The sequence below is a fragment of the Gymnogyps californianus genome, chromosome 1 (genome assembly GCF_018139145.2).
Source record: "Gymnogyps californianus isolate 813 chromosome 1, ASM1813914v2, whole genome shotgun sequence".
NCBI classification, from domain to species: domain Eukaryota; kingdom Metazoa; phylum Chordata; class Aves; order Accipitriformes; family Cathartidae; genus Gymnogyps; species Gymnogyps californianus.
The window spans coordinates 105,651,469-105,676,915 of record NC_059471.1 but is presented as its reverse complement, the minus strand read 5'-3'; the positions used below and the strand labels follow the sequence as shown (position 1 = coordinate 105,676,915).

Sequence of the window (25,447 nt, the reverse complement as noted above, 5' to 3'; positions counted from 1 at the left end):
TATTACTGTGCTCCTGCTGTATGCTTCTTGTGTCTTGCTGGTATTTTAGGGAAAGAGGCTGTAGGTGGAAATAATGTTTTGAAAATAATTATGTAGCACAGTCTTGTAATGAAGTGACCACCTGGGACCAGCCTGGGACGGGTTCTCAGTCCGTTGTGGATACGGGATATCCACGGTGCTGATGCTGGATATGTTTTGTAGTTTACCTTTCATTCCTCCTCACCTAACAGAAACTTGTGTGTGGGGAAGCTCCTTTTGTGCAGAGGAGGGATGAGTCCTGTCGAGGAGAGGCTTAAAGTGACGTGTCTGTTAGGTCTTTGGTTTGGTGGTGGTTTTTCTTTTCCTCTCTCTTTGCTTCTACGAGACCTTACGGAAATTTTGGGCTGTTAGATGAGCAGCTAGCGCAGACTCTCTCTTTCATATAGTAAATAATAATAAAAACATGAAAGAAAATATTTTTTTCTTTGTTTGTTGTTAATTGCATGGGTATATCTGAGCAGATGAGGCTGCTGTGGGTTTTTTGGTGACAGGTTTCAGTGTGTTCAGGCTGCTCAGCTTTCTGGTTAGTTGTGTCTGTTGGCAGTGCTGGCTTTGACCAGTGAGGAAATGATAGAAGGTGGTTTGGAAGCAGTACAGTGGATCAAAGTCTGGTGCCTACATTGTTGTCAGGCTTGCATTTTTTTTTCCTCTTCCTGTCCCAATTCCCAAGAAATGCCAGGTGGGGAGAAAGTTTACCAGCAAGGTGCTGATAAGAAGTCCTTGCATGAAGAAAGCGACTGTAGGTGGGTGTGCAAATGCTGATTGTTTGTGTGAGCCAGAGGAAACCCAGGCAATCAGGAGTCTGCTGCTGCTTCTGTGGCTGGAGTACGTTCACACGAACAGTAAGACTGAGTAATACTGGCGTCCATCAGACATATGGGCTGAGTGGTCTCTTATGTGGGACCCACATGCTCTGGAGATAGTGGGGAATGGGCAGAAACTAATGAGGAAAAGGAAGTAGTGGTTGATACCCGAAGTGTGTGAGCGTTATATTGTGGAGCAGGTGTAGAGAACTTGCTTGGTAGTTCAGCTGCAGAAATTGAGAGCTGTATAAGTTGGTCACAGGACGTCAGCATAGCCAAGAACAGTGCTGAGGTAGATGAGGTTTGGATTACTTTTCAGTGAGAACCTAGTAACAAATATTAATGGCCTGCAGAGATAGTGTTTTTTCTGAGTTAAAGCTTCTCTTTCACCTTTGACTTAGGGGAAGGTAAGGGAGTTGGAGATCTTCAATCATATTCTCTGTCAGCCTGAGCACCTGAAACTGATGTTATCTGGAAAGTTTTAAAAGGTGCCACAGAGTATGACTTGTGAGCTCTGTTGGCAAGACTGTTAGAAAATGTACAGAAATTATTATTAATCATCACGGCTACTCTGGAGGAGATAGTATGTACTAATGAACTGGCCTTTTTGTGAAGCTTCTAGGTGTGATTTTTCTTGCATTAGTGTACATTAGAAATTAAACTCAAGCTGGTGATGCTGGAAGCAAATCCAGTACAATGTATCTGTGTGAGGACAATGCAGAGGCAATAAATAGTAGTCTTACATAAACATTTGATGGAGCTCACTGGGGTAGTCTGAGCAATGAATAAGGTGAAGTTTTGTTTGTTTGTTTATTTTTGGCTTTAAAACAAACACTGCTTAGTGCTCAGGAATCTTTCAGCCAGATACAAAAGGCTTTTTTGGTCTAGAACCTCTGTATCTCTCTCCCCCCCGACAAGAAATAGTAAAGCATGACTGCATTGGCTGTAGAAATTGACAGTGGAAGTCTTTAAAATATGCTTTCCTGAATATATGCAATGTACAACTGATGTACTCAAAATCGAGGATATTTTGTTATCCTCCAGTCTTCTGTTGAACCCTCTTTGTTTGCTGGATTAACCTGGTAGGGACTTACTCTGATCTCCAGAGTCCATATTCAGGTGAGATGGGATTTCTTAAATTTGTAAGACTGCATACTTCTCTAGTAATTTCTGTAGAACATAATACTATAAACCAGACTACCTGTTTTTTGGAGAGGGAGTGGGGGGAAGAGACAGCAAAGGAAGGTTCCTTCTCATGCCATTTTAGTTGAGAAGCAGTATTTCTTTGCTATAGACTGCTAGTGGTCTACAAACCTGCATAGACTCTTAAACATTAACATAGGCTGTGAGATGAGAGTAAGCTTCTTAAATATAAACAAACAAATAAAAATTAACTACAGAAAAGCAACGCTTGTTTCTAATGTTCAGCCTAACTTTTTTCGTTTATGCCTGTGGTGACGCTGCACAAGGTACCCGAATGCTTCTAAAACGGATAAAAATTGAGGACTCGGTTGGAAGACCTTCCTGTCTTTAAAAGGGAGACGTGCTCCTCTCCAGCTTATGTTATAACCTTCACAATTTCACCTTCTTGATTAGATCCTCAGGGCTCAGAAGAAACTTTGGCTGTGAGTTATTGGCATGTCTCTCAGAAATCATGGCCTTTGCTGCGTTTGAGCAAGTCATGCTATTTCCCTTAAACCTAGGCATGCAACTTGGAAGGGCCTCTCTATTTCTGAGAGGCCTCAGCCAGAAGCAGTGCTGTTCTGTGGCAAGGGCTTTGTCTCTCCTCTCTCTCTCCAGCAGAGAGGAGGCAAAGAGAGCTGGTCCCTGGCTGGCCCCGCGGTATCCTTAGTTCAGGGTACTGGCCCCACAGCCTGCTATTGGATATGCAAAAGAAAAAATGAGGGTGACTGTCTTCCCTTGCTGCATACAGGAGACAGGAAATGTACCTGGAAACGTGACATCAAGACAATCACAGTTCCTCTTGTTTTCTTCTGTTTAAGGTGGCTGTATGCAAGTGGAGGACTTGCTTTTGCTGTTGCTTGGCCTCTGAGGTCCTGTTTTCTCAGCTTTAATGTTGCAACAATTCTTTGTTCATGTCATAGGACATGTATTTCTGGTAATTGTGAATACCATAGGGCATCTGGCATTAATAATGAGAGTTAAAACTATCACTGTGATTAGCAGATCTAATTGAGCCTGGATGAGGTCTTCTCATTGGCTATTTAACTGAATTACACAAAGATATTTTTGTGATTGTTTCCTGTATTATACCTATATTTCCTACTGCAGACTGTTTTGGCAGGAACACGGTAGCTGCCAGGTTCTGCTGCAGAAACTGGCTGATGACATCACAAATGATTAAGTAAGAACTCGCAAGTAGTTGAACTTTGACTTCATGTTTTCTCTTTAGCTGACTGACTTAACAAAACATGTGGGATCATCTTTCGTGACCTAGAGCTGCCAAACTTGTCTGTGTCCACTGACTAACCCCAAATGTTGTTGGGGGTGTATGCAGACCTCTTTTTAAAGAAGTGAGCTAAAAATGTTAGAGAAGGCTTTTACCCTTCCTCAAAGGGTGCCCCAAGTGCTTTAGCTTCTTCTCAGGTGCTGGTGGTCATGAGAGAGAAGTTGTGATCTTAAGTGTGGGAGAATCTTCTTGTACAACTGATATTAAAAAATCCAGTTTTCTCATAATTTCACATGAGTAAATAATAGTGATATTTCTTCACTGAAGACGGACAGCAACATGCATGTAAATCTTCTGCAGTAGGAGTAAGCAAGCTTCCCTTGTTGGGGAGGGGTGTAGGTTTGGCTTGTCAGTGCTTTTGGAGGGGTGGGAACAACTAGTAATTTTAATTCTGAAATTGGGATTTAAAAGTTTACATATGGTATGATCTACTTAGAGTCAATCAAAACTCAAAATGTTATCTTTCTGTTGGAGCACTTCTGAAGACAGTCTGTTTATCATCAGTTCCCTGCAGCTGGCTATCCCTTTTAGGAATACTTTGAGAAAAGTCAGGCTTAGTGTCATACTTTCTCTTAGCAATGCTAGAGGTGACTCCAGTGTAAATGCTTACGTAAAGGAAGATTACTAAGAAGGGTTCACACAGCCAGAAACGTCCACATCGCAGTATAAATATCTTGTATATCAAAACTGAAGCACAAGGTAGACATTTGTATTTGTCATTGCAGAGTATTTGCCAGGGCCATATGGAATGGCTAAATTAAGGTTCCCTTGAAGTTATACAATGATATCAAACAAAAAAAAATTGCTTAAAATAGTGTCCCTGTGGATGTATACAGTGAACTATCTTATTGCTGTTTTTTCTCGTTTGGCTGGTTAGGTTTTTTTCTCCACCATGATAATTTTGTGGCACTATTGCATATATGTGGGAAAACAGATGGTTTACAAGTTCTTACTTTCTAGTTTAGTGGCTAATTTACAATGGGGTGAGCACTTCAATGGAAAATGAGGGAAATGTTAGGTGGAAGATGAAAGGCAATTCATTTACCAGTAATTAATTCTATTCCGGTTAGCTCACTTTCCTCCCCCCCCAAAAAAAATGTTTTGTAAAGCTAGCTTTGTTACAGTTTTACTTTCTGGCATGTCTTTTCCCATCCCAAGTACTTTTCAAAGAACTATCAGTTTTAACAAAACATTTGTGCAGAAAAGCCGGTTGCGTCTTCCTCAGAGCGTTGTATGTGATTGTGCTGCAATTCCACCACAGGAAGCTTAAAGCAAATATTATGGTGTCTGGTAATCAAGACAAATTATTTGTTTCCTTCATCTAAATACTGGGGTTTTTTAGGGAAATGAATATGTATTTCAAAGAATGAGACAGCAAATGAGGCTGGAGGAGCATTTGGATGATTGCCAGTGCTTGTGCTCACCTGTATTTCCAAAGCCCCTTTTTTTCTGGAGGGCTCCAATGAGTTATGTCACCTCTATGCCCACAGTATATCATTGAGCACTCAAATACTTACATAAAATTTCTTAAACCAGGCAGAAGGTGAGCTTGGCAGCTGAACATCTGGTCCTGTTCACTTGTCAGTTTCTAACATATGCTGGGAGGCGAAGGAGCTTTTGGAGAAGGAAGAAGGGGAAAATAGCCATTTCTGAACAACAGCAAGTAATACAACAGCGGTAGTTGTTGAACCACTAGTAAGTCTGTAACCCCTCCCGGTTAATAGGAATTAAAGCAAGCATCCAGTTTCTCTCAAAGGTTATTTGCAGGGAAAAACATGATAGAAAAATCTGGTGATACACCTTTTTGAATGCTTGCTTTTTACAAGTTCAAAACTTCGCAGTTTTCAGTAAGAGATGGGAAGATCAAACTTGCATTGAAATAGCTACAACTTGATCCTGGCTGTTTAAAAAAATAAGAAATGGTCAGACTTGAGCTAGGAAGAACAGACCCTACAGGTACGAAGTTTCAATAGATACATTTACATAGCTTTTGTTTGGATTAACTTCTTAAGGGTTGAACATGCTCACAAGCCCGTCCAAACCACTGGATCGAGCTCAAAGGAAAGCAAAACATATTATCATCTGGATGGAAAGTGATATTTTATAGGGTTGTTTTGGTACCAGATAATGTTAACAATAGGGGCTATATTTGCTGCTCACAAACTGCTAGCATAGTACTTGGAGGTAATGATGGAACATGCATTCTTGAGAAGTGACTTTTGCTCAAATTAATATAATAAAGAAACCAAAATGATTATGTATTGTATCTCAGCCTGCAGAAAGTGCCCAGTATGAATTGGGAGAAATTCTTGGGGGTGGTATGCTAAGGACTTGTGTATGTTGGCTAGAGCTGGGTTAGAGTTGGAGAAGTGCTTGTGCTTGGCATACTTGTAAACACATGAGGAAACGATACACAGAAAACCAGAGTTTGAATACATACTATGTGAGTTAGACAGCAATTTAGCACTTGAATGTATAGACAGTACTTATCTCCGGGAGGCCCTGGTTCATAACTGAAGTCTTCTAGTAGCTGTACTGGCAAAAATGAGTAAAAACGCATCATCTCAAATGATATCTGTAGAATGCATAGGTGTATTTAGGTACATGTTATGGCTAGCTTTTGTGCTCCAGTACTTTTTCTGTTTCTATAAAATGGTCTTCAAAAGTTAGTATTGGTTCTTTGCCCTTTGACTATTGTGCCACCTAAACTGATTTTCTACCCCTCCTGCAGTCTTTAAGCTAAACCACAAAGGTGAGAAATTCTCTCTTAAACTCCTGGCTTGTTGTTTGTGGCTCTTGTTTTATGTACTCTTGTGCCAGATTGACTGGGATTTTGGGGAGTGTGACAGGGCTTTGATGCAGCTTTGACACCATCCAAACTGGTGGTGGTGAGGCATTTCTGAAACTGGGATTCAAGCAAGCTGTCCCATGTATTTAATAATGAAGGGCTATACTTCTGTATTTGGGGAGGCTGCTTCCCTGCCTAAATACAGAAAAATCTGAGAGGGTACTGTGGCTGGGGATGAGAAGTATGGGCCTTGGTGTGCCAAGACCCGTGGAGGGCTGCTGGCTGGAAGCCTCTGCAGCTCTGGTTTGAGGCGTTGGTCAGTGGCATTGGCTGGGGTGTTCTGAGCCGCTGTATTCACGCTACAGAGCTTTGCTGGGTCCAATTGACTGGTGTTAAGGTGTTGAGCTTGCTTGAGAGCCTGAACGTTTTTAAAATGTAGATTGGGGGAAAGTCAGGCCCTGCTGAGAATAAAGCACGTAGCTGACCCATGCTATGTGAAAGGTGTGTGCATTAATTAAGTTAACTCCTAAGTTGTGCAATTTAATTCTAAACAGAAATATATGCTTTCTGTAATGAATGTGACATGACTGAAGACTCTTTAAATGCTGCTGCTGAATTAAACAAATGTTAATGTGATGTCTTGCCAATTAAGATGTTATATGTCAAGATTTGGAAAAGGGTATAAATTTTAGTAACTTCTAACAGATAAATGCATATATGTTGTTGCTTGAGACTTAGATTATGACTGATCAGTGACTTATACTGCACATAAACAACTGCAGCTTGTTTCAGATATTTGCAACTCCTGACTGTAGGAATAATTAAATAGAGGAGGATTATCTCTAGAACCAAAGTAGTGGAATATCAAAGGAAGACATCACTGGTATCTGCTTAGCACTGTTCAGAAACAAAAATACGTGATAAATGTTGCTGGGTTGAGTTCTTTTGTTGTGTGTTGTTGGTTTGTTGGGGGGGGGCGGTTGTGTCTCTGTCCATCCCCCCTGCTTTTCTTTAAAGAACAGACATGTATCACAGGGTTCTCCTTGGAAGGTGGGGAAGGGATGTGTGTCTTTTTTTTGTTGTTGTTGTTTTTCCTTCTTTCTTTCTCCTCTAATGTCCACATAAAATCCAATTAAAAGATCATTAATAGCAATGCTTAGGTGTTGGAAGAGTTTGTGCAGAAAAGGTCTTTATCCTCCAAGAAGACTTAGTAGCTTTCCCTTTAAGTGTTAGTAAATATTTTTATGTGAAAGGTAAATTTTATTTTTAGTCAGTATTTGAGTATTCTTTGTATCTTGCAATGAATGCTGCTGTTGCCTTCTGTTCACCAACATAGTGGTCCTCCCTGGTATAATGTGATTCACTGATATCAGAAGAATATCATAATCATTTAAAAGGCTCCTGAAAGGAAAATCAATATTTCAATATTGGAATGGAGGAATACAGCATCTGAAAATGTAAAAGAGAGGGAGGGTTGGGACAGCCAGGTAGTAGTAAGGGCTCATAAGATCTTTAAGATGATGCTGTTGTAGTATTGGAGTGACTAGTAAAGCAAACAAATTCAGACATTCCAAATTCACTGATAACATCAAAGTTGGTGCCTGGGAGAGGAGGTAGAGAGAAGTAAGCAGATGCATCCATGGTGGAAGTATGCTTAGACATCAAGAAGTGACCCTTTGGGCTGCGTTAGTGTATAGTTTTGCTACTTGTCATACAGTTTAAGAGGCCTTCACATAATTCCATTTGTAAGTCAATTGCCTTTTTTTTTTTTTTTTTTTTTCCTTTTCTAAATAAGACCTACATCCTGGACATCAACTAGTGCTGTTTGAATCAAGTGATACAGAAGTCTTCTAAAATGTATTAGGCATAAAAAGTGAATGTGATTCTTCTGTTTCTACATGTTCAGTTTAAATGTTGAAATGATGGCTCAGGGGTACTTCCAGAAGTTAATGTACTTGTAGCACTCGTCTTCAGAGCCTTCCAATAAATAATGTTCTAGGGGGTAAAAGTCATCTGGGGAAGCTGTTTATCATCAGGGAATCAGCGCCATATGTAGAGAGACTAACTAAAAAATTGTTTTCAGCTCTACTTTTCCCCTGTCACTGGACACTCTATTTCTTATTTCATTCATGTTCCAGTTCTATTTCTAGGTGAGTCCCCAAGACTGTAACAATCCACACACAGTTGCTGTTCACTTTCCAGCTGTGTTCAAATTCTTAGCCCCCTTTTTTAGGGGGGAGAAGGGAGGGAAAACAGTGCTGCAAAGGTTTTGCCCAGTTGCCAAAGAGTGCAGTGGCTTTCTAACTGTTGGGAGAATGCACTGGTTTTTGTGAGGGAAGAATGAAGTGATGTCTCTTTATAAGCATTTAAACTTATTTAAAGTTTATTCAAAGCTCTTGAAAACTATGTAAACAGAGAAAGAGGAGGGGGATGGCCAGTTCTTATATGTACAGACTTTCAGGTGCAGAACATTTTTCGTGAGTTAAAGCAAACTTAGTGTCTTCTACGGAACATCAAAGCTGCACAAATTTTTTTTTTCTCACCTTTTTAAGCTAGTCTTCAGTCCAACAAAAAGGTCACAGAAACCTTATGTTTTCTTATGAAAATGTCATAAAACTTTGAGACAGATACTTTGTCTTCTAGTAAAATAATAGAACCTAAAGGAATAGGATATCTATATAACAAAATCTACTAAACCCAAAAGATTGTTTTACACTTCACTTTGGAAAGCTGGGAATAAGTCAGTATTTAGGATCAGCCTAGCATTTGATAAACTCTGAACACAACTGGTTTTAACTTCATCTAATTTGGGGGGCGGGGAGGGCAAAGTTGAACTTGGATCTTATCGGCGTCTTTAACAGTTGATTGTATACATCAGTGTACGCTCCCCCAGCCCCCAAAGCAAAAGAGCAGCTTGGAGGTAGAACAGGATGGGCAAGGGACAGAGCTGCTGTTCGTTGTCAAAGCGATGCTGTACCTATGGATTCCAGCAGAAATTAGATGTTACAAGCAGTTAACGAAATATTGGGAGGGGGTAAGGAGGAATTTGCCCTTCTTTTGAAGCTGAATTAGCTCACATTGTGTGAATACAAAGAGAAGGAGAGGGAGAAACTGTAACTAGAGAGAATATCAGTCGAACTAACAGTGTAGCTTGTGTGTCCAATATCTACATAAAGAAGTTGACTGGAGTCCTAGTAACCCTGTTTACAGGCATACTATTTAAAATAGTATGTCCAATATAGATAAATTAGTAACTTAAACACCTTCAGTTTTGGGGTGGGACTAATCATCTGAAAACTAGAAAAATTATCTGCTGCATCATGTTGCTGTTAAGGCTGCAATCCTGCACCTGTGTGCTGCATTTGAATCCCTTATAACTTTATGGAGCCCTGCTGAAATCTTGTATGTAAAAATGTGGTATGAAATCTGATTATTTTAGATTGTCAGTTGTGGTGACTAAAGGATAGACAGTCCATGTTCTTTAGCTGCCTCTGCCTTGGGATGCAAAACGTGTGCTGGGTGGACAGATAGTATCCAAGGAAGCTCCTATGGCTAAATGTGGCAAGGGGCTTAGTTAAGAAATGAGACTGTTAGTAGAAGATATGTGTAGACTTGGCTATGAAGAGTTGCATATCTGTAAGCTCTGAAGCAGATACTCTTTCCTGTGAAAGAGTAATTAATTTTTTCTTGTTAGGAACCTGTTCCTTATCTGCCCTAAAACAATACCTGGCACTTGTAAACATAAACCATAAAAGCTTGTGGGCTTTATTTTACAAAGGCACTTTCAGCAGAACTGTTGAACTTTTACTTAGTTGGTGATGAGTTCCTCTTCTAGAAGAGAAATGCTGGTAGCAATCTATTATTCAACAAGCCATCTTGTTCCCTTTCTTGATTTCTTGACCACTCACAGCTCTGCTGATGCTAGCTCTGTACCATCCAGGCTCGTTGCAGGAGGCTCAGCCCTGCAACAGCAGTGGGAATAAATATGTAAATGTATCCAGATTCTCTTCTTACTAAAATATATTGTTCTGTGAATTTAGAGCTGAACTCTGAAGACCTTATTTTGTGTTTGGGTTCCATGTGATCACAGTGCTTATGCTGATGTGTGTCTGCTTGTATAATCTGTTTTGCCAGCATAGTCCTTGGCCTGTTCTTCAGTCATCTTTTTCAAAAAGACATCCTTAAACTGAAATTAGTTGACCTGAGTTGAAGGAGCGCAAGCACCTTCAAAGGGTATTATTTAGTCTTATTTCTAAAGGAAACTTCAGTTTAAGCAATAATAGTGTCACACAAGTTTCTAGAGCGTCAATATCTCATGAGCAGTTGGTTATAAAGGGAATACAGGCAGAAGTAGGCAAAGCAGATGGCAAAACAGTAGTTTAAAGCAGCATATATGCCTATCTGGGAGTCATGGTTTCATGAAATGTTTTGATCTATTGACTCTAACAAGTATTCTAGAAATGTAACATGGTTTTTGATGATATTGTAGCTTATGTGTGCTGTAGACTATTCCAGATACAGCTATTTTAACCACCAGACTTTTAAGCACTAAGTTGCACTTGAGAAGGTAGTGACCAAGGTGGCTGAATGCTTAATCAGATATGGTTTATTCTAAAAAAAATAAAATTAAAAAATGTCCTGCTCTACATGTTCCTGGTACTATTTCTATCTCTGAACTGTGACTAGATTGGCTATTTAATTCTCACAAGATTATTTGTCATCCATAAAAATCATTGTCTCCAGGATTTTTTTTTTTGTAGTTTTACAGCATTACAGAACTGCTGACATCTTTTTGTTTCATTTTTGTGAGAGTGAAACAGCTGGTACTTTCTTAGTTTAAGTACCTGCAGACAAGATCATCAAATCCTATTACATAGAGCAGCAAACCAGTGAATTGTGAATGTTAGCTCACATACTGAGCTTTCCCTTCTGATGTAAAGAAGCAGAGTGTTTCATTAGCGAACCTTACCCAAATGTTCTCGAGGATGTGGCTCCGGCTCCTAACATCTCTTCTGTTCAAAAGCTGTGATGATCCCCAAGTTAACATTTATGCTTGATTTAAAAATAAATAAAGCACAGAGTTACTCTATTATGTTTATTCCTTTTTCCGGTGTAACTTTCCATTGTTGTTCTTCTAATGTTTTCTAATCTGAATACCCATATGTTGTTTTGCTTGGGTAGCTTATAATGTGAAGAAGAATGTAGTGTTGTTGGGTTTTTTTGGTTTTGTTTGGTTTTTTTTACCCTCTTCATCCCCTTTAAGGAAAACTTGGCACCTATTATACTGTGACCTATTGTTCCTAGCTCTACCTTCCGGAGGATTTCTTCTAATCACCCTTCTTTAAGCGTGCAAAACATCTTCTGTTTGTTCTAGTTCCTCTTGATATGTATCAGCTTTAATTGAATTGAAGGAGTGGCTTCAGTCTTGATATGCCAGAAGGTGCTTCTATAAAATTTGATATTAAAGAACTAAATTGTCTATTAAAGGCCTGTAGGATTAAGGCTAAAGATATGCATTCGTACTGTAAACTATGATGTTGATTGAAAGTAATAGTCATCAAACATGACTTAGCTGCTTCTGGCAGGAGGAGACTATTGAGCAAACTTGGCAGTGTAAGAGATCATGTGTGAATGAAAATGGGATGAGCTAATTTGGCAATTGCATTTGGATTATTGGGAAGGGTTCACCAAATTCTTTTGGGCAGGAGAAAAGTGGTCATCATGTTCCCAGCTCATATTAGCAGGGAATCTGGTCTGTAGTCTAGAGGAAAAAAGTTAAAAAGCTAAGTTCAGTGCTGTTTATCACTAATAGGATGCAGTCCTAAAATTCATGGTTCGAGTGAAATTTGCTCAAGTGAAAACATTGCCACTACCCCCAGTTATTGGAAATATCTCCTCAGAAATGCCACATTCACGAAGCATTGCACAAGGCTCTTGCTGAGTACTTGTATTTAAAGAGAAGCCTACTGTTTTTGGAAAGACTGTGACTTTTTGGTTTTTTAATGGACATGCTAGCTAGAATGAAGTCACGGTATGTCCCAAAGTCAGCAAAAATTGAATGGGAGAAAGCCTGTGTAAGGCCCTTTTTAAAAACTCACCAGAAGGAGTTATTCTTGCATCCATTGCATATTAGTATAGAAGTATATTCTAGGTCAATATTTGCTTCAGAGAGAACAATTTTTTTTTTTAAATAATGTATTTCAGATGTATTATCCTCTTCAGTGGGGGACATAAAGTGACAACACTGACTTGGCTTTGATTATTACACTTTGCTGAAAATGAGACATTTGGGTGTAGTTGGTCAAATTAGCTATCCTACCTGCTACTTAGGTTCTGTTTACAGTGCCGAATTCTGGTTAATTAACTACCGCTATACCTTTAGAAGCCAGAACTTAATACATACTCATACATACTCATCCTCTGCAGTGAAAGCGCTTTGTAGAACTGCTTAGATTAGTCAAAATGGGGTTGAGAAGACCTACTGGGGAAAAACTCCTATAAACTTGAAAAGGGGCTGAGGATGCACAGGAAATTTGGTTCCAGCTTAAATGAATAAGACTAACTGGGAAGAGGCATTCCTTCACTATAACAATGTATTTACTTACAATGATTTAAAATTGTAGCATCTTGATGTTCTTCCTAGCATCTGGAAACATGAGCCTACAGTGAGGGAGCTTGAATGACTTCACTGGTTCTGAGTGAGCAGGGACTCCAGTTTCATATGGTGTTTACAAACAGCTAATGCTGTTTTCAGGCTTTTTTAGATAAGTAATGTCTGTATTTGTGGGTATGTAAATGATGCAACTTCTTGAAGTGTTTATCCTTTTCAAATTGCTTGGCAATTCCAGCAAGTCACTTAAATGTTGTAGGAGATTTGAGAGATCTTTATCTCGAATTGTGGGCCAGAATGGTTGTGTGGGTTTGGGGGGGGGTTGTTTGTTTCTTCTAGTTTCCCAACTCTCTTGTGTTTCAGGGCTGATTTTATGGTTGATGTAAATCAGTCTAGTACTATTGACTTCAGAGGAACATGCCAATTTGCACTGGGTACTTAGCTGTTTTGTAAATTTAATAATCATTCTTGGACAATTTCTCTAGGTATTTGCACTAGCAAGTGTTTTGCTGAATTGTTACACCTAGTAATGCAACTGGAAATCTGTTTCTTCAGTTCACTGCTGTAGTGTGTGGTAAGAGGTGGGGGGGACAGCAGTGGCAAGGGGCTTCTACTCCCGTAACCTATTCTCATGGTCTTTTGAAACACGATAGTACTAGACACAAGTCGTTAGCATCCCGATGCATCTTAAAATAAGCAACAGCTGAAGCAGCTATAGGCTTGCACTGCATTTACAAGCTGTCTTTGAGCTGCTGCTGAGTTGCCGTGGAAACCAATGTTGAGCAGGACTGGGAGAGGGCTGGAAAATAGACTTTTTTTGTGAGAGCCTGACTAGTTTAAAAACCCATCCCCCGTTTTCAGAAGCTCCCTCTGAATTGCCATGGAGACAAGAAGAGTAGCGGAGTTTTAAGTCTGTGAGCTTTTAAAAGTGTGAGCTGTAAATATTTATTTGGTTTATAGCATATGCTTTCTGGATTGTCCCTCTGTTGGAATAAGCCCCATGCTACATTGAACCTCTGCAAGCTGTGAATTCAAACCATTCATCTCTTCTGTGTGAGTAGAAAAAGAGGAGACAAAAAAAAACTTTGAAGGGAACTGAATTTTACATTTTGATTATTAATTATATAAAAATGAATTATAAATTTCTTTTTCCCCAGAATTTCCCACATCATCTCATGCAGTAATCTTTCAGTGTTGGGACTGCTGAAAGCACTTAGGAGGCTGTTCAGTTTATCTGGAATTGTGCTTTGGTGTTCAGTTTGTTCAGAAAGGCTGACCTAAATAATCTCTTCCTTTCTTGTCCCGTGCCACTTGATTTTTATTCCCTACTTTCTCCTCTACAAGCACTTCCAGTTTTGTGTTTCCAGGGCCAACTGTCCTTGGGGCTCTGCTCTGAAATGAATCATTAACATGATCTTAAACTCTTAGGACTACTACTGATAACTTCAGATAATTGGCTCTGAAAACTTCAGTCTCTTATTACCTTTACTTTCAAGAGTGAGTTTTGTTTTTTTTTTTTTTTTGCTTAACTTGAAAGTTAAGAATAAAGGCACCATCAGCTGGTGTGCTAGCCTTCCAGATTGCACTAAACAGTACACACAAAGCCAAGGATTAACTCATTCTTAGGTTGGCATATAAACGAAAACCTCTTTGCTAGTCTGCTCTGTAGTTGAGGCATTTAACACAAGAACTTCTTTCCCCTGTGAGACTGAGAGCTCCTCAGATCATCCGATACCAGTTTTTAATACAGGTAGAAATCCTGCTCTTAGTCACTTTCTGGCAAAGCTTCTCTTCCCCTGTTTAAATAACTCCTGGCTGGATGAAAATGCAGTTCTGCATTCTGTTTCTCATGTGATTTCCATTACGAAGGCAGAGTTACTGAAGCTGATTAAAACCCACTTTCTGTAACAGATGAGTGTGAAGGATTGTCTTTATTTTTATGCTACATCTAAATAAAACAGTGCTTTTTTGTATTAGGCTTTAGACCTCTGGATATGTAGTAAGTAGTAAATCCAAGAAAAACTATTTGAACTTGAGCAGCTTGGCCATTTACACTCTGTCACTTTAGCCTAAGTTTTGGGGTTTTTTTGGTTTTGGTTTTTTTTCTGAAACAATGTACTATTTGTCAGGTTTTTCTGTTTGGAGGAACCACCCTAAAGTACACTTTAGGGTGACACCTTGCTTTGTTGCAATAGAGGTCATGCAGGCAGCATACCTTGAAACTTGACTGCTTTGTCTTACTTGAGTATCTGTAGATAACTTTTTTTTATTTGACTGCTTTTGCTCTTAATTTGAGATCTTTTAATAAAAAAAGATGAAGAGTCTCTCTGTTGACTTCCCAGCAAGACACTTAGTGTGTGGTGCTATGTATCTAACCGACCTACCATCTGGATGCTGGCCTTGTTATCAGCGACAAATGTATAGTTCTGCTCAGGAGAGCAAAGAGAGTGGAGGATTACTCCATTGTGCATGGCTCTGAGCCTGGGCTGGAAGGGGGGAAAATGCCTTTGGGTTTTGGGGAAATTTTTTTGGTTTTGCTGGGGGTGGGGGGAAGGTCAACATTGTGTGTGTCAGATACTCAGCTGTAGAGATGGAATTTTAATTTTGTAATAGCTGCTCTTCCAAAAGAGAAGCCAAACCAAATATTGGATTTAGCTATTTTCTTCCCCCTACCCCCACTGCCCTAGCTCTTCCCTTGCTCCAAAAACCTAGCCAACTTCTCCATGAATAAAAAATTTGTCAGGAGTTAGGAGAGGGCTTTTATAAAAGGAGGGGAGGGAAAGCTAGCAGGTATCTGCGCACACAAATTGCGGTTCACTACAAGGCTTTTCATGAGGTTATTAATAAAGTCTCCTTATGGAAGAGGCACTGCCTACAACATAGAAGTTTAGCTGTGTTACTCTGCCAGTGAGCTTTTATTCCCTGCATCCCCCTATTCTTTGAACCTTCTGAGTATCTAAAAGCCTGCTGCTTCTGCTGTATCTCTGTCATTCCCAAGAGTTGAGACCAAGATACTGCATTTCTAGTACTGTCTAAGGAGTGAAAATAACTAGCCATATTTTTTTCCTGATGCTTGAAACACTACCAGCACAGATACACTAGAACAACTTTGTAGTGCCAGGAGACCAGCACTGCATCTGCTCATATCGAGGAACAGTTTTCCTATAGTTGTAAGGACTAAAAACTTAACTTCTTTGTTAAAAGCAGTTGCTTCCGCTGCTAGGAAAACTTTTCTCATTTGCCACTGATGTAGGGATAGCACATGTGTACATAGTGTAGGATCCCTTGGTTTTCTTCCTTGATTAAAAACATCTGCAAGGTCTGTGTCCTAAGTAGCCAGTAAGAGTGTTGAAAATCTTGCCATGTATTTCACTGCATGTTAAGCTACTTTCAAGAGCTGTGTGTGTTACCACCAGGTCTCAGAGAGTTGCAGCAGCTCTGGGGTCTGAACGACTAAAACTTGCTGTGTTTAAGTCTAGCAGTTTCCAAAACACAACAGAAGCGCTGCTGACAGCTACCACATAAGTGAAGGGGTGGCTGAGAAGCTCTTCAAGTTCCTTTTGTGTTTTAGACCCCTTTAGCTGGTCAGTCAGAAAATGTGCCTTCTCTCTTAGGTTACCATCCTTTATGCAGTCACACCACACCTATTAAAATACAAGCTTGCTCTCCACGTCTGGTCTTAGATGGGCTTATTATTCCCACTCTGCAGACACCCCCCTTCAGACTACTCCTTTATTTGTTTTCTGTGGCTAAAGATATGCAGGGTTGTTTTTTTGTGAATCAGATAAACTCTGCCCAAAGTAAATCCTGTTCTATTATTATTCTTGAAGATTCAAGAAATTTTGTAACCCAAGACAACTGGAAGACTGAAGTTGAGCTTCTTTTTCATTTTTTTTCCCATGATGTGGGATAATTTCTTCTAGCCCTTGTCCAAACTTTGAAGTCTTAATGCCATGTTTATGTTATGTTTACTTAACTGGAGTAAACCCAGCTTCATTATTTCAGGCTTCGTTTTGGTGCCTAAATCACCAATTTCGGAGACCGGTTAAGGACTCCGGCCAACACAGGAGACTCCTGCAGAGGCTGTGAATACTCCCAGTCTTTCTCCAGCATGTTTGCTGGAGGTTAGCATTCACCAAGCAGAACTGATGGAATACGAAGGCTGCTTAAACACTGACAGCAGCGTGGCTGAGAAGTGGTGGGTCTGAGCCCTGGCTGCCTGTTGTTAACTGTTGGAGTTAACGTAGTCTAGCCTGCCAATGCCACCGTGAGCAGGGTTGGTAGCCTTTTGGCTGTAGCAACTGCATCTTAGACTACTAAGAAGAATGGGAGTTAGTCTTTTTTTTTTTTTTTTTTTAAGGTGATTCACAACCAGTTCTGTCCAAAGGTAGATAGCTTCTCCTCCTCCTTCCCCATTTATCTCCTCCCCCTTCCCCATTTATCAACTATGTAATCTATGGACTACTTCTCTTGGGGAAAAATATGGCAGCAGGAGAGCCAAAACAGATGTGAGTGTTTAAATGATGTGACTGTGACAAAACTCTAGGTATCATTTGAGTACCTCATGGCAGATAGTTACATAGCTGAGAAGTCTGCATCAGCACCTAAGCATGTCGCCGATGGTTTATCCTGAGGTGGTCACGTGTCTGAAGGATGCTAACACCAAACAGATGTCTGGTTTCCTATTCTCTTTCAGGGATTTCAGTAGGAGAACTGGCTTCATTATCGCTTTATTCTTGGGACATCAGACTTCCTAAACTTACAGCATCCTCTGAAATCCTTTGTTAAGCTTTGCTCTAGACCACCTGCTATTTAGAACTTGGCAAAACAAACACCACAAGACTGCTTTTTCTCTTGTACTTATAACTTTGTTTTGATTTTGTTCTCATGTAATTTCCTCCAGGCACACTGTTTCCTTTGATTTGGTTTGACTGATATGCTTTTCCTTAATGATTCCTCCAGCTAGTAGTATCAGTTTACAGCTATGTAAGTGATTATCAAATGGAAAGTGTGTATTTTTGGGGTTTCCTTCTAAACAAATGAAGTTACTGACACGCAAGAGTAGGGTTTTTTCCAGTCTGTAGAAAAGCGTTTGATGAACAAAAAGTTTACTGGTACAGTAATATGTCATCTTTTCACTATTGCTCTTTATATGGTGAATTAAAATCCAAAGCTTAAATCTTGGATTCTGAGTAATTGGCAGAGGCATTTCTAAAAGGACATTTTAAGGAAGAGATGCTCTAGCTTTAAAGGGCTCTTCTGTCTTTCTGCTTGATCAGAATATATAATAATTTTAATTTCAGTCAGCTATCTCTGCACCACCTTAAGTTACTGTTCAGACTCTACTGCTTCTTGAAGAGGGTCATGTGTATGTGTGGTTTGTGTGTGTGAGGAGAAGGGCTGTGTATGTGTCGAACTTCTTCCTTTCTTTTTTTCTGATGTATTTTGTACTTACTGCATTGCATAATAGGATCTTCATGTATTCTATAAATCCCTTGATGCAAGGGGAAGTATGGAGACTTTGTGCAATTGCAAGCTCCCAATACAGCGTATGCAAAGTAATTTCGTGGTAACTTCCATAGTGAGAAGTACCACGATCCTGCCCCAGAAGTCATAAAACATGTTTTCTTATTGTGGCTTCTAGTTTGTGAATACTTAGACCATAACAGTGAGCTGCGTGACATCTGTATTAAAGAGGAGGAGAGAAATTTCCAGGTCCATGAAACAGTGAATGTAATATAGTGGTGAATTGCAAGTATTTGAGCTGTTTTGTGTCGAGACAGAGAAGGCTGATATGCCAATAATGTATAAATGGCTTTACCCACATGCTGGAGTCCTAGAAGTGCTTCCTACCTAAGTGTTAGCTGCTGTCAGAGCCTCAGGACAAAATGCTCCTCCCCATCATGAACACATGAAGGAAGATGTTATTTCAATAGATAAACATTTGTTATCTGTTGGTATATAGGATGGGGGGGGTTATTGTTCTGCAAACAACATGGTTTGGGTAAAAGTCAAAAGCTAATTTTCTTTCCATAAATCTAAATAGGGCTTAACAGGTTAAAAGGAGAATGACTTAATCACTTCAGGCTTTATTCTAGCCCAAGCTTGGACAAAAACAAGGAGATGGGCTCTGTGTGGACATGCAGAAGTAACGGTTACTTTGGGAGGCGCTGGAGAAGCGATTCCCTCCTCTGGTTTCAGCAGGGTGTGTGTGGGGTCATTTGGGGTTTTTTATTTCTTTTTCTAAAGTCCAACAGGAAAGTTTCCTTTCTTGATGGGGTGGAAAAAATTTCCAAGTGCTATTTGTAATGCAAATATTTTTTGCTATTTCAGTATTCTAAGGGTACATAAATGGCATTGCTGGAATTGTCTTCTTCACTTCTTATTTATTTTCGTATTATAAACTTCTGCTGTAACTATTTTGGGGTAACAGAAAGGTGACGATAAAATTAAAACATACTAAGGACAGGATAGCTGCACACAGATTTGGATCTTTTGGTAATGTGCACATACGAAAATTCACTTTATGTTGCCAGGTGTGAAGCTGTATTCTCTTAGAAACAAGAAATGTTGGACACACATTTGGAAGGGGGGAAGGGGATGGTGAGATATCTAGAAAGCAGCAACTCTGAGGAGTAATACAGGGGTATGGGGTGCAGGTGCCCAGGTGCTGGTGGGGGGGCTGCAGGGTGGCCTCTGAGGAGAGGCTGGGGCTGCCCCGTGCCAGACACAGCCAGTTCCAGCGGGCTCCAACCGACCCACCACAGGGCACGGCTGAGCCCTGCAGCCACAATGGCGGCGCCTCAGGGAAAGCCTCTGTAAGAAAGGGCAAAATGCTGCCCGGCAGCCAGGGGTGAGGGAAACAGTGCGAGAAACAGCCCTGCCAGCCCGGAGGGGAGAGGAGGAGGAGGATCCCCTGCAGCCTGTGGACAAACCACAGTGGAGCAGGTATTGCCCTGCAGCCTGTGGAGGATCACGCTGGAGCAGATATCCACACTGCAGCCCGTGGAGGATCCCACACCGGAGCAAGTGGATATGCTTTGAAGGAAGCTGAAGTGCATGGAGGATCCACTTTGGAGCAGGCTCCTGACAGTAACTGTGGCCCATGGAGAGGAGCCCACGCTGGAGCAGGGGAAAAGTGTGCGGAGGAAGGAGCAGCAGAGAGGAGCTGTTATGGAATGACCACAACCTTCATTCCCCACAACCCCTGCACTTACTCTATTTTTAATTGGCAATAAATTTAATTTTCCCTAAGTTGAGTCTGTTTTGCCTGTGGTGGTAATTGCTAAGTGATCTCTGTCTTTTTTTTGACCCATGAGCTTTTTAATTTTATCTTCTCCCTGTCATGTTGAGGAGGGGAAGTGAGAGAGCGGCTGGGTGGGCATCTGGCAGCTGGCCAAGGTCAACCCACCACAACAGGATACAGTGAATGAGTAACTGAACTCTTGCTACAGTGCTGGGGAGTCAAATACCTATTGTGACTGTTGCTCTGTGACTCACAGAGGCAATGGTTATAGATACCGATAGAACCGCAATCTGTATTTTTAAAGGATGCTGAAAAAAACCTAGAAAATTATGGAGGGAAAGGGCTGTAGAAACAGCTTGGATGGAGAATTCCCACTGTAGCGCCAGACTTGAACAGTAAGGAATGATCTTTAATTGAGGAGAAAACCGTGATGGTGTATGGCACCAGTACTGTTTAATATCTTCATCAATGACATAGACAGTGGAATTGAGTTTGCATCAGCAAGTTTGCAGATGACACCACACTGAGTGGTGCAGTTGACATGCCTGAGGGATGGGATGCCATCCAGAGGGACCTGGACAAGCTTGAGAAGTGGGCCCATGTGAACCTTATGAGGTTCAACAAGGCCAAGTGCAAGGTCCTGCACATGGGCTGGGGTAACCCCCAGTATCAATACAGGCTGGGGGATGAAGGGATTGAGAGCAGCCCTGAGGAAAAGGACTTGGGGGTACTTATAAGAAAGATGGGGACAGACTTTTTAGTAGGGCCTGTAGTGATAGGACAGGGTGTAATGGTTTTAAACTAAAAGAGGGTAGATTCAGACTAGATATAAGGAAGAAATTTTTTATGATGAGGGTGGTGAAACACTGGAACAGGTTGCCCAGAGAGGTGGTAGATGCCCCATCCCTGGAAACATTCAAGGTCAGGTTGGATGGGGCTCTGAGCAACCTGATCTAGTTGAAGATATCCCTGCTCATTGCAGGGCAGGGCGTTGGACTAGATGACCTTTAAAGGTCCCTTCCAACCCAAACCATTCTATGATTCTGTGATGGTACCTTCATACAAAAAAACCGCCATGCTAACTCAGAGCTGTGAGAACCCGTAGCTAAAATCCCAAATGGACTCACTCAAGTGAGAAATGAGGTACACGCTTCAACAGAAGTAATCAACTGTCAGAAGAAAATAATAAGAAGCAAAAGATTCTTGATCTGTTCATGTCTTCAGATCAGGACTGGATATCCATCTTCTAGGTTGTGTGCAACTCTTCCCCCGTTAGGCAGGGGAAAGGGAAATTAATTCTTTGGGGATTAACAAAGGAGATCTCTGTGTGTGAGAGAGGTAAATAGCATGATTAGACTAAAAGGAGTGAAGCAAGACTAGTTTCTATCAGTCAAAAGAACATTATGCTCTTAAACAAGCTATGTTTCTAAATATTGTTGGTGGGGAGAGGGGCTCAGTTCTTGTTCATACCCTCTGTAGCAATTGTTCAGTTGGCTCATGCAGATGGAGGAAATGGACTGCATTAGGAGTGTCCATGCTGTCTTCAAAACTGGTCCTAAACCCAAGGGAACTTGAGATGCTTTTGGAGAAAAAAAAAGTTAATGTAAACCTCTGTAGAGAACTGTATTTAGCTGTTCTTAAGCACTTGGTAGACTTGTAGCCTGCCATGGAGTAATCGGAATAACTGTGACTGACTCTTGGGCCTTGCAGGAATGCTTCTGAATCATGAGGGAACATGGTGGAGTCCTTTCCTGGGAGGAGAGCAGCTCTTAAGAGAGGATGTATAGTGAGATGCAGTGGAGGAGGTAGCTGGGTGGGGGTTGATGTAGGGCTAGTGGTTATTTCACTTGTTCTCTCTGGAATTTCAGTATTCCCGATACCAGAGATATCCAAGAATGTAAGGGTTTTTTTTTCTCTCCTTGATATAAAACTATAGAAATGTTGACTAATGTTTTTCTTCTCCTTTCGACAAGAATTTGAGGTAACTGCCAATTACTGCACACATTCTTTTACCCTGTAGAAGCTGTACATAGTATTCTTCAGTAAACATGCCTGCCTTGTAATAGGAATACAATGGATAATACACTTATGGATTAATACAAGTCTCCCCAGTTAGAAACAGACTGAGACATTACCCCAGTAGAAAACAATGCCTACTGTTTATATAGAACTTCTCACATGTAAATATTATCATGCTATTGTAAAAGAGAAATATTACTATTTTTTATAGGTGCCAGGGCATGGAGAGGAAAAGATGAATTGTTCAGGGCCACCTACATGGCCAGCCCTGGTCTAGCTCTTAGTCCCGTGCTCTCTCTAGTAGACAATATCTAATCTGTCCAGTGTAAGGAGGTCTCAAAAATATTGCTTGTAGCTGATGAAGCACATATGAAATTACAAGTGTTTATTGCTGAATTGTCTTGTCTTTTCTGTCCCCTTGCAGATCGTAAAGTGTCTGGAATTTCCATTGAAACGGATAACAAAAACGTAAAAGCAGAGGAGTTTAAGGGTACAGTATGGGCATTGCTGTGATTATTTTTAATATATACACAATACATGCAAACTATGTATACAGAAGCTGTCCAGCTGTTAAGATTGTCTTCCTCTTTCCTGCGGGGTCCTGCTCCTACTCTCTCCATTGACTCTTTGTGTAATCTTGGTCTTGTCCCCATTTTCTCTTACTTGATGTGGGGTTGGACTACACGCTCCCCGGAGATCCTTTTCGGCCTCACCTATTCTGTGATTCTATGACTTGTTTGTCAGTCCTGGTAGCTCACTCTCTAACTTCTGCTTTCTTTCCTTCCACCGAAAATGATGGGAACTGATAGAAAGGAGAAGCATTAATTATCTTACAAGACAGAGGAGTGAGGGACTAGAGAGAGAACACCTGTAAGTCAGCTAATTGTCAGTAACTATAATTTAATGGCTATTTTTAATTGTCAGTAACTATAATGGCTATTTACGTATTTATATGTGTATATGTCATATGTAAAATGACAAATGACTTCCAATAATGTGCTAGAGAAGTTACGGAGGCAGGGAGGAAAACCTGATGTTTGCTGGGTAGATGAGAAAGGGATCCTAGTTAGTGTGTATGTGAGGTTTGTGAGTTAGGTGGGGTTTTTTGTTTGTTTGTTTTTTGCATTTGGTTGGAATGGAGAGAGGTGGGAATTTGGGAACTGAAAGAACTGTTTGCTGAGCTTTAGGCTTTTTTCATCTGTTTGAGGTAATAATCAAATATTTTGGAGGTCTCTAAAGCTGTCAGCTGGGCTCCTGTCAAGTATTCTTGTCACTTTGGGGGAAGAAAAACTTAGTGCATTTAGAGCTCAGGACAGGCAAGAGGAGACAGAAGCTCTTCAGGTAATATTAAAGCTTGATTAGGTTCTGTCTTTTTATATGATATATGGCTTGTGGTTTTGTTCTTTTGTTATTTGTATGATAGAGTGAGATCAGTTTAACATAGCTCAGATGCCATACCGAGTTCTTTTTGTGTAGCAGCACTAAGGGAATGGCAGGGGCTGATAGATGTAGCTATTCAGCTGAATGCAGCTGATCTGAAATGTGTTTTTCTTTTCTCCTCCAACTCCTGTTACTGTAGAGGAGGGTGGTCATTGGAACAGGCTCCGCGGGGAAGTGGTCACGGCACTAAGCCTGTCAGAGTTCAAGGAGCATCTGGACAACGCTCTTAGTCATATGGTTTAGTTCTAGGTAGTCCTGCAAGGAGTAGGGAGTTGGACTCGATGATCCTTATGGGTCTCTTCCATTTTGAGATATTCTATGATTCTATAACCAAATGATAGCCTCCAGACCAGATGTAAATCCAAATTAAACATTGTCCAGACCTCTCCAAGATCCCAGAAGGTTCTCCCAGGCCTGGCAGAGCCTGTGCTGATGCACAGCGTCCTGTGGGCCTACCTTAATGCGAGTCAAGTAGACCTGTTCTGCAAAATACCTCTCGCTGACTCCGTTAGTATCAGAAAAAGTGGGAGAGGGGAACTATAACGAAGGAGGATTTTATTATGTTATCTCCGTTCTGCGCGTGGTCCCTTTCCATTCCCTTTCTCCGAATAAGATTAGTGGGAGGGCATCAATGCTAGCTTTTTCTGAAACAAAAAAATGTGGCATGCAAGAAAGGGGCAGTTCATTCAAGACGGAAGTGACTTGTTCAGCTGAGAACACTTCAGCTGAGCTGTCTCTATGTCAACTAATATAGACCAGCTCATGAGACCAGCCAGCTGTCACAAGGTCAGTAGCAAAAGCAAGCTGAGCTTGAATGATGGTTTTTCTTTGTTAGAAGGATACAAAAACAAAATGGAAAGGAAACTTTAGCAAATCTTAAGATTCAGGAAGCCTCCACCCATCCACTCAACCTGAAGTCAGGAACCTCGGGCTTCCTGAGTGCACAGCATGTTTTTTGAAGCGCCCAGTGCGTCTGTAACATGTTTCTGGCAAAGAATGCCCTCCTGCCTCAATTTTTCTTTCAAGTCTGGACATTTTTTCCCCTATGAAAGATCACCAAGGCTACCAGTCTGGCCCCTTGGAAGCTTTTTGTTTCTCTACAGAACAGACCTGGGAAATCAGACTCTAAAGGGTGAGTGGGTAGATCTGTCGGTAGCTCTTAATTGCCCTTCAGCCTTGTTTGCTGAGACTGGAAATGAGGGTGCTAGTTAATGCAGATTGACTGTATGTTTGAGCAGTGGATGTTTGTCTCCCGAAAGCTAGAGAGACATTGCCAAAACTATAAAGGCTTTTGATCCTTGATACTCTGGCCTATATCGGAAGATGAGGAGCCTAAAGGTGGCAAGATCAGTATTGTATTTGTTTCTTTTAGAGAGTTTTCTGGGAGATACTAAATTTTACTTTATTAATAGTTTTGGAGCCAGTCAGATGTGTGGATGGATTCTTTCCTCTGATGTTGTCTCCCGACAATTCTTATTAGTACCTTGACTTAACAGTTATTTACTGGGGGGAAAAAAAAATACATGTATATATTTCAGCATGCTGTTCCACAGAGAATGGAACTACTGAAACACTGAGTTTGTCCCAATAACTGACCTATACAGTTTGTCATGTCTTCTCTCCCTCTTTAGTTCCCCCATAATAACTATAGGCTTGACCATAGACCGCAATTACTATGATGCAAGCTACGTATTAGTGATAGCATATGCTGATGCCCTGCTGTGAGGGAGGAAAAAAGAGCAGTTGAGCTCCCAGTATGACCTGTTCCTCATTAGGAGCACTAATTTTGGTTTGTTTCCTACCCAGTTCTGGCAACTTTAGCAATAATCAGTAACTCTTGAAATCTCAGCCTCTCTGTGAAATTTGGTTGGTGATGCCCACTATACGTAAGTCAGGGAAACTTGAGTGGACAGACAGAAAGGTGAACAATTGTATGAATCTTCTTTTCTTGAGAACTCAAGAAAAATACGAGGTAACCGCCAAGGGCTGTTATGAGCAACCTCTGCTGCTAGCAGCTCCGGGGGCCTGGGAG

The 25,447-nt window shown here is 40.8% G+C and overlaps 1 protein-coding gene across 1 annotated transcript in view; it reads left to right on the top strand.

The window, feature by feature from the left end:
* The window catches only part of JAM2 (junctional adhesion molecule 2), a 39,850-nt gene that overhangs the window by 941 nt on the left and 13,462 nt on the right, over nucleotides 1–25,447 (top strand). The window contains exon 2 of the mRNA XM_050893943.1: nucleotides 22,400–22,465. Within this exon, the coding sequence (XP_050749900.1) occupies nucleotides 22,400–22,465 (66 nt within the window). The remainder of the gene's footprint in view (nucleotides 1–22,399; nucleotides 22,466–25,447) is intronic.